General features: G+C 45.1%; 1 protein-coding gene across 1 annotated transcript in view; it reads left to right on the top strand.

The window, feature by feature from the left end:
• Positions 1–10,000, top strand: part of caskin2 (CASK interacting protein 2) — a 122,188-nt gene that overhangs the window by 80,767 nt on the left and 31,421 nt on the right. The window contains exon 7 of the mRNA XM_083648707.1: positions 5,022–5,152. Within this exon, the coding sequence (XP_083504833.1) occupies positions 5,022–5,152 (131 nt within the window). The remainder of the gene's footprint in view (positions 1–5,021; positions 5,153–10,000) is intronic.

The following is a 10,000-nucleotide window of genomic DNA, read 5'->3' as shown; positions in this document are numbered from 1 at the left end:
CCCCTCCTCTCCTCTCGCCCCCGGGGTTGATTTAAATTTCACTAGAGCCCTTTTCCCACATGCGTACCGGAAAATTACCTGTAAGTCAATATCGGACATTTCCCTTCACACTTCGGCTCGCGCATGTGGGAATCTATCAGCGAAATTGCCTGTATGTGGGGGGGGGGGGGGGGGGGGGGGCGGCACTGCAGAGCGAGTGGGGGAGTGACGTGTCGGCAAAACTCTGAATGGTGAAATAAGTTTGCTTGTTTATCCGTTCACCTGCATCGCGTTGAAGCACTTTTTACAGACTGGCTTCATTTGATGTGTCCGGGCTTGCCTTCGCTGTCGGCAACGTAGCCCAAGCAAAATACTTCCACTTTCGCTTCATGCATTTGCCCTGTCGGGCTGTGACTGAAGGAGGAGGACGGACTGTGGCCAGAGAGCGAGCAGAGAGGAGAGGGGAAAATCAGCACAGCACACCCACACATGAAGCTGACATAGGCTACTGCTCTTATTATCACAAGATCATTTCGACAGTTTGCTTTAATGTGCGCGAATGATTAGATTATGCCCGCTGGAACATTAAGCAACGTGTGTACACCTCGCCCATGAGAGTGTCGCGGAAAATGACTGCACCCGTTTCTCACTAGTATCCGCTAAAGCGCATACCGCTCTTCTGACTGGCTGGAAAGTGGTGAAATCGCCGCGACGACGGGGTCGCGCTTATACCGGCACGGCGCCTTTCTCACATGCAGGCATTAGACCACGTACCGGTCATTTTGCGGTACAAAGCGCATGTGGGAAAAGGGCTTAAGCCCAATTTATGCTTCGTCTGCCGACACTTTTGAAACGGTCGCAGACAGAAATGAGGACTTGAGTCGACACTTTCAAGTGTCTGCGAGCAGCGTCTGCTACCTGGTGAAATGTCTAGTGTCGCTGACTACGTCACATAATGTCGCGCAAGTCTGATTGGCTATATAGACGGGCACGCGCGACTTCCTTGTTTTAGTTTTCACTGAAATGAAATTAATGAGCGTGTCCCCGCCTCCCGGTATTTTTATCAGCATGTCCTTGATGTATGACTTCGTGAAAATCACAAAGAACACCGTGACCAACTTCCCAGAGAGAGAGGAGGTGATTGTGTGGTTGTGTGTCGTTATATGCGGCTGCAGTTACATCTTGCCTCTTGGGTTCACTGACAGCATTCCCTCTCTTGCCTGTCTGCACTAGTTCTCTGCCTCCCTCTGTCTGTAGCATCACGTGACCGTTGCGCCGCGGAGAGAAGCATAAATGCAGCAACATGAGCGACACTTTATTTTTCGTCTGCGACCATGTGCTGAGCGACACTTTCTAATAAGTATAAATTAAGCTTTAGGATATCTTTAGAGTATATCTGCATGTGCTGTCTGCGCTGGTGCAATGCCCCCTGCATGATGCATGTGTGTGTGTGTGTTGGTGTTGACGCATCAGCTGCTTGCCATACACTGTAGAGATACCAGCCAGGGTGTGGTGAGGGCAGCTGGTCTCTCCCTGTGTGTTTCCATGAGTCTCTCTCCTGCGTTACCGCCTCCTTTACAACAGAGAGCAGTGGTTCTCAAATGGGGGTCCGTGGCACTTTGCCAGGGGGTCTGCGAAAAGTTTTCAGGAAAATAAAAATTATTATTATTATTTTTTTGCAAAAGCTTCATAGTTCAATAAAAGTAGTTCATGCTTTACATCTAAAATGGTTAATGGATTACATTCTAACAAACCTATCAATTTAAAAGTCAAGCACGTTACCGTGGAAACAATTAAGCTTAGCCCAAAATCACAAATCAGAATGAGGAGGTCCCCGGTATATTTTCTATCTTGTAAGGGGGGGTCCTTGGCTGAAAAACGTTTGAGAACCTCTGACACAGAGAGCTGCGTCCCCCATCCAGCTGCCCAGCACATTTTCAACCAACTTTTGAAACATTGTGAAAGATATCAAAGTAATAGGGATGCGATGTCATCGGCACGTCATCATCGCTATCGGACGATAAATGCGCAGACGAGCACGTGAAGCATGTTAGAAATGAGCACGCAAAGCTTGTGATATTCCTAGTTCTATTCATGCCTGCATCTGCCAATGGACCACCATGATAAGAGGAGGCATAATAATGTGTTCATTCCACAACAGGAGAGACTTGATGTTCTCTGAGATCAGGTGAGGGGACATTCGCGCATATCGGCAATCGGCCAAAAATAGTTGGAAAACATCGGCAAAAACAATAAATATACAGTATATATATATATTGCCTCCAAATAACTAATAGAACATTTTGGGTGGGATCAAGGGGAATAAATGGGCTTTGTGGGACTTTATGTAAAAAAAAATCCACGAGAATAAAAGAAAGAAAAGACGAGATGAGAAATCATTGATTAAATCATTGATTACCGAAACAAATTTTAATTTTGCTTTGTGTTTTTTTATCATTGTGAAATGAATACTATTGTTTTTGCTCATTTCTGTGGTGTTTCTCCACTGCACTTCCCACAGATCACCTGTCAATCAAACAGTGTGGGCGGGACAGTGAGCTGTTTTTCTTTTTTTTCTTGTGGGGGGGGGGGGGGTCATTTTCGATAGGACAGTAAGCAGACAGGAAGGGCGGAGGACTAAAGGCTGAATTATACTCGACCAAGCTCGTTGGGGGTGGGGCCCCGCGAGTCTCCGTGCAGACCCCGCGCTGGGGTTGATGCCATTATACTCAGAAAGTGATCAGCATGTATTGTACAATGGTAATATAGTGAGAACAGTCCGTGGAAAAGTCGCAATGAAACGCTATTATGTGCAGTACTGAGTGCGCTTTCACTCTCAAACGACCCCACATCAGCACATAAAGGAATCACCAAACTTGTTTTTACTGAATAGCCGTTTTACTTCTCAGCCCTGATTGCCTACTCTGTGATGCTTTTAATCTCTCTCAATAATGCTCTCAACACAACACATTTACTTGGTGAAATGACTAAAAATGAACAGTTGCAAATCAAAGTTTATAGCCTACCACATGGGTCAAGAAATGTGGCGAAAACACAGCTCAGTGTTCAGGGCTCAGTGGCTTGAAAGCGGCCATGTTTGGAGAGAAGCCGTGCGCTGCTCGCGCTGTTAGAAAAAAAAACATGCACAAGGCGAGCGTCCGACGGAGCTAGCGAATAACCACGCCCAACAAATTTACGTCATTTGACACGCCCGGCCCGCGCTCCACCCACGCGCCCTTCACGGCAGGGTGAGCATAATTCAAGCTTAAGCCTTTGTGGTACACATTCCCAGTAGGGGTGGGGGGGGAAATCGATACACCATAGTATCGCGATAATTTGCCTGACGATATTGTATCGATATTTGGACGCCAAGTATCGATATTGCAAAAAATTTTTTTTTTTTTTTTTTGCAGGCCATGCCAGGCCACTGGGCTACTATAAACTTCCAAGGCCAGCAGTAAACAAACGGTAGCATATTTTCATTTTGTTTTAACAGTAACAGTTTTGTCATAACAGTAATTTACAAATTCCCCAGTTACTGAATGGGCTGCACAAGTTTTGTGAAGTTGCATTGTTCAAAAACTACCTAAGTACAGTACTCCACACACACATCCAGTTAAGGTGGACTGTAAGTAGACTGTAACAAACAGTTCAGTTTGTCAGGTGCATGCAACTATGACATGACTTTATGAAAGTTGTTGGTCTGTCTGTGTACTTGACAATGTTGCTGCAATAAAATGGTTGAAGTCAGATATACAGACTGGAAAATTGTTCTTATATAAACCAGATGTTGACAAAGTTTTCCTTTGGGGACATCATTTGCAGCTGAAAAAGTAAGAAATCGCAATATATCAAAATATCGCAATATTCAATATATCGCAATATTCAATATATCGCAATATCGGCGATATCGCAATACTATCGTATCGTGACTCAAGTATCGTTTTAGTATCGTATCGTGGGCATCTGGTGATTCCCACCCCTAATTCCCAGTGAGGTCTTTCTCCGTGGATTTTCAGTTGAGTTTCTGTATCAACTACTATCACGCAACATAGTTTATAATACTAACGTTTTAGCATGGAGCACCGAAGCCGATGATTTTAGTGTCTCTGTTCTCATCACTTAGCGGCTACGTCGTCGACCAACTGGCCAATCTACCAAAAGTGTATTCCTGGAATGAAAAGTCCATGTGGTCCACCCTAAGGCATTTAGAGGACCTCCCGTACTACAGTAGAGCTGACAGCCTTTAAACAAAGCTCCATACAGGAAAAGAAGGTTATTGAGAGTTGGTGTTTGAGTTAAGTTGTTGCCAGTGATGTCATCAGAAGTCATTAATTGAACACACTGATTCATTGTCTTCCGATTACATCACTGGCATCAACTTAAATCAGATCAACCCCTCAACAACTGTAAACCTGCAAAACTGTTTACAGTTTTCGGATGTGTGAGATCATGGGCAAAATAAATCAAAGCTTTTGTTGGTGAAGTGCCCCTTTAATAACAATATTCCTCATATTTGGTAGTGAGTGTGTGTTCCAGCAGTGCAGACAGTGTGATGCCAGATGTCTGGAATCATTTATATTGTTTTGGGTCACTAAGGCATTACCTCATACTCACCTGTGGGGCCTCTGAGTTTCAGTTCACATCACACGGGTCCCCAAGGTAGGGGTGTGTGTGTGTGTGTGTGTGTGTGTGTGTGTGTGTGTGTGTGTGTGTGTGTGTGTGTGTGTGTGTGTGTGTGTGTGTGTGTGTGTGTGTGTGTGTGTGTGTGTGTGTGTGTGTGTGTGTGTGTGTGTGTGTGTGTGTGTGTGTGTGTGCGCGGCTGCGTGCACGTGTGTGCGTCTGTCTGTCACGCGTGTGCGTGTCGTCTTCATCACTGAGTGTGTATTAGTCTGCGTTTGCTTTATGCAGTTGTCTACAAGTTTTGGAAGTAGTTGCAGCTTGGACTCATCATTCTCTACTGTATATTCCTCTCTGTCTCTGGTTTTCATTTAGTATCTGGCTTCATGACGTCTCTGCCTTGACCCTTGTCTCCTCCTCAGGTTGCCCAGCTGTTGTTGAGCAGTAACATGGTCGTAGCTCTGTTGGAGGGTGAGAGGAAGGAGCAGACAGACTCCGCCTTCACCACTCCTCTGCACCTCGCCGCCCGCAACGGACACAAAGACATCATACGGTAAAGAGAGACGCCACACTGCTCTCCTTCAGTGTGTCAGGCAGTTTGAAAAAGGTTAGCACTGCTCTCCTTCAGTGTGTCAGGCAGTTTGAAAAAGGTTAGCACTGCTCTCCTTCAGTGTGTCAGGCAGTTTGAAAAAGGTTAGCACTGCTCTCCTTCAGTGTGTCAGGCAGTTTGAAAAAGGTTAGCACTGCTCTCCTTCAGTGTGTCAGGCAGTTTGAAAAAGGTTAGCACTGCTCTCCTTCAGTGTGTCAGGCAGTTTGAAAAAGGTTAGCACTGCTCTCCTTCAGTGTGTCAGGCAGTGTGAAAAAGGTTAGCACTGCTCTCCTTCAGTGTGTCAGGCAGTGTGAAAAAGGTTAGCACTGCTCTCCTTCAGTGTGTCAGGCAGTGTGAAAAAGGTTAGCACTGCTCTCCTTCAGTGTGTCAGGCAGTTTGAAAAAGGTTAGCACTGCTCTCCTTCAGTGTGTCAGGCAGTTTGAAAAAGGTTAGCACTGCTCTCCTTCAGTGTGTCAGGCAGTGTGAAAAAGGTTAGCACTGCTCTCCTTCAGTGTGTCAGGCAGTGTGAAAAAGGTTAGCACTGCTCTCCTTCAGTGTGTCAGGCAGTTTGAAAAAGGTTAGCACTGCTCTCCTTCAGTGTGTCAGGCAGTTTGAAAACGGTTAGCACTGCTCTCCTTCAGTGTGTCAGGCAGTTTGAAAAAGGTTAGCACTGCTCTCCTTCAGTGTGTCAGGCAGTGTGAAAAAGGTTAGCACTGCTCTCCTTCAGTGTGTCAGGCAGTGTGAAAAAGGTTAGCACTGCTCTCCTTCAGTGTGTCAGGCAGTTTGAAAACGGTTAGCACTGCTCTCCTTCAGTGTGTCAGGCAGTGTGAAAAAGGTTAGCACTGCTCTCCTTCAGTGTGTCAGGCAGTTTGAAAACGGTTAGCACTGCTCTCCTTCAGCGTGTCAGGCAGTTTGAAAACGGTTAGCACTGCTCTCCTTCAGCGTGTCAGGCAGTTTGAAAAAGGTTAGCACTGCTCTCCTTCAGCGTGTCAGGCAGTGTGAAAAAGGTTAGCACTGCTCTCCTTCAGTGTGTCAGGCAGTGTGAAAAAGGTTAGCACTGCTCTCCTTCAGTGTGTCAGGCAGTTTGAAAACGGTTAGCACTGCTCTCCTTCAGCGTGTCAGGCAGTTTGAAAACGGTTAGCACTGCTCTCCTTCAGCGTGTCAGGCAGTTTGAAAACGGTTAGCACTGCTCTCCTTCAGCGTGTCAGGCAGTGTGAAAAAGGTTAGCACTGCTCTCCTTCAGCGTGTCAGGCAGTTTGAAAAAGGTTAGCACTGCTCTCCTTCAGTGTGTCAGGCAGTGTGAAAAAGGTTAGCACTGCTCTCCTTCAGTGTGTCAGGCAGTTTGAAAACGGTTAGCACTGCTCTCCTTCAGCGTGTCAGGCAGTTTGAAAACGGTTAGCACTGCTCTCCTTCAGTGTGTCAGGCAGTTTGAAAACGGTTAGCACTGCTCTCCTTCAGCATGTCAGGCAGTTTGAAAACGGTTAGCACTAATATGATTTTCCTTTATTTAGACAGTGGGAACGTAGAGGCGGGGGTGGGAGAGTTGGAGGAGTCAGCGAGGCACTGGAAACAATCAACTATGTCTGGAAACTTCATTCAGATTTTACGTTGCAGGTTTCAAAGTTAAGAATTGACGTAACCTTTTGAAAATGGATGGTCACAAGAAGGAATAACTTTTGACTCCGTTTTTATTTACTTTATCCTTTATTTACCCAGGAAGTTCCCATTGAGATACAATATATCTTCTTCCAGGGAGTCCTGGTCAACAAGACCGCACGTAAAACACAGTTTCACATGAAGTTTTAGGTTATTCTGTGGTCTCCGATGAGGTTAAGGTTAGGTTTGTGAAACAGGGCTTTCTGTGTCACCAACGTAGTGGTTACTGATGCCTACACCGTTACTACATGTCTGGACACACAAATCCCATCTGATCACTTGCCCAAATCGGATTTTCGGCAGTGCAGACAGTCTCAATTTGTTTTCTCAAATCGGATCTGCCTGCAGTCTGAATGAGGCCTAACTGGACCATATCTGATGTTTACTAAAGAGCAGTTATCAGCTCAGTATATTGGTCTAACCTTGCTGCAGACTCCCCTCCTCTCTGGTCAGTTATCAGCTCAGTATATTGGTCTAACCTTGCTGCAGACTCCTCTCCTCTCCGCTCCAGTAAGTGAGTAAAGTCTGAAAGCCCCGGCAGCGCCTCACATGTCTGTGGATGGAGAGAGGAAGTGCTGTCACTGTGACCCAGTTCTGCCATTCCCAGCCCGGTCACTGCACTCTGTAGAAGAGCTTCACTGCCTGTATGGGTCAGTGGTGGAGTCTGGATTAGACCCGCTCCAGTCATGAATGCAGAGCTGATTGGCTCTTTAGTGATGTTCTCTTCCTGTTCTTCTCTGTGGCACTAAGCCTGCTTTCATTTGAGAATGAAGCAGTGGAACTTTGCTATTTCATGGCTTTAATCTGAGCAGTGAGGAGGAGTTTTATGTGCTGTGAGGGTTTACATGGCTGCCTCCCGTCATCTAAACACACACTTTCTGTGTTCAGTGGATTGTTGTTGTTGTTGTTTTGAATGTTTTTAACGGGGGGGGGGGGGCTTCCTATCTGGAGGAAACCCCAGGCGAGCACGGGGAGAACATACAAACTCCGCCCAGAAAGGCCCTTTTTGACGACCCCACCTGGGAAGTAGGCACTGAGGACATGGGGATGGCGACACACCCTCAGCGCCCACGCTGATTCCCAGGCGGGAATCGAACCCAGGACCTTCTTGCTGTGAGGCGACAGCGTTACCCCCAGATGAATGAAAGACAAAAATCTGTTGTTTTAAAATCACCTTTAATTGGTAAACAGCGTTGTTTCTACAACTGTTGGGTAAAAGCAATATCACAGTCAATGTTGTGCTGTATATACAGCTGTTGTACTGTGATGATCTCTCTCTCTCCCGTGTCATATTGTTTCAATGACAGTGACAGCCAATGTGTATACGGTAGGGCTGTGCAATAAAATCGGCAATATATCGCAATATTTTGCCTGACGATATTGTATCGATATTTGGACGCCAAGTATCGATATAAAAAATAAAAAATAAAAAATTGCAGGCCATTCCAAGCCAGGCCACCGGGCATCTGCATCTGGTGATTCCCACCCCTAATCACAGATACTGTATCAATATTTCCCATATCAATGTTTTTGCACAGCCGTGTGGTCAGTGACACAATAAGAATACTTTTTATTTCAGTGCGTTCAGTAAGACACTCAACACTCAGTAGTTTTGACTAAATTTGTCCACTAAGTTATCAGTATAAAGTGATGTACATATTATTACACTACCTGGGTGGTACACAATGTGTTGTATCTTTAGCTCTATTATTTAATTTTAAGTAAATTGTGTAAGTATTGCAATATATCCCAATATGTATTGTATCGCAATGTATCGTGATACAATCGTATCGCGACCCATGTATCGTGATACGTATCGTATCGTGAGGTCCTTGCCAATACCCAGCCCTAGTATACGGTAAAGTAATGCACGCCATCATGGGAACTCTATGAATATACCACGGTTGTTGTCCATCCCATGACCCCGCCTCTTCCACCCTGCTAAGACATTGATGAAGTAGTTATTATAAGTAGGGCTGTCAGCGTTAACGCGTTAATCGCGCGTTAATGCGTGCCGCCCATAACACTTTTTTTTTAATCGCGTTAATCGCATGCCGCTATTTTGTCCCTTCGTCGCACCCGTACTTGTAGTCAAGCCGTTCGCAGCCGTTTCCTGTCTTCTGCCTGTGGAGGCATGGAAGACTTAAAGACAGCAATGCGCTTCTAAATGGCTCGTTTTACTTTAAATAACACCCAAATGGCACAGTGGACAAGTCAAGAGCAGTAGTTTGCACCTTGTGTAAAACGGAATTCAAATATCACCGAAGTACATCGAGTTTGAGCTGTCACCTAAAAGCTAAGCATACCAGAGCAGCTAGCGGCCAGCTAGCAGCCAGCTAGCTAGGGCGAGACTCATCACTCGTTCTTCCTTCAGAGTCTCGGATGCGCGGGTCCTCTAACCACTGGGAGGTTGGCTCCAATGGCTTCACGCGATATACACGTTATCAATACACAGTTTCCAATACCGAGCCATTATTCACATGGACTTGCCAAAGTTTTTAGCTCAGATACAGCCTTCTTCGGCTGTGTCATTTTGGGTTTCGACTGCTCCACAGCGCCGCCGCCGGAAGTATCGGATCTGGAGCGTTCTGGAGTGTTTACAATTATTGTGCATTTATTTTCTATTCAAGATGCATTTTGTAGACATTTTGTGACCTCCTGTCTACATTGCACTTCTATTGAATTGAAAATAAATCTAAAATTCAAGATCACAAAGTACATTTATTTGCATTCATTTGATTCCCAATCACGACACACTGGTAAGAATTATTAATGTCTAATTAAAAATGCTTTGCAATGCAAAATAATGGTATTTTAAACATGCGATACAAAGATGTGATTAATCGCGATTAACTATAGTTAATCGCACGATTAATCGCGATTAAGAAAATGTATCGTTTGACAGCCATAATTATAAGGTGGTGAAGGGAGGATTAGAATAATTATTTCTCATTATGACTGATTGAATTGAAACTAAAAGTTTTTTACGCTGGCAATTGTGCAGTTATTTGATAATGACGTAGAGTGTCCATCACAACCTCCTAACTTAACTCATGTTCTTCTCATTTAGAAGTCTTCATGGCCGTTATATGAACATGAATTAGTCCATAAGACATTAGAACATTTCCGCATGCATTTCTTGGTTTCTGTCTTTGT

The sequence above is a fragment of the Poromitra crassiceps genome (assembly GCF_964638095.1).
Source record: "Poromitra crassiceps genome assembly, chromosome: 13".
NCBI classification, from domain to species: domain Eukaryota; kingdom Metazoa; phylum Chordata; class Actinopteri; order Beryciformes; family Melamphaidae; genus Poromitra; species Poromitra crassiceps.
Note: the sequence above shows the minus strand (reverse complement) of the source record. Positions and strands in the feature narration are given on the sequence as shown.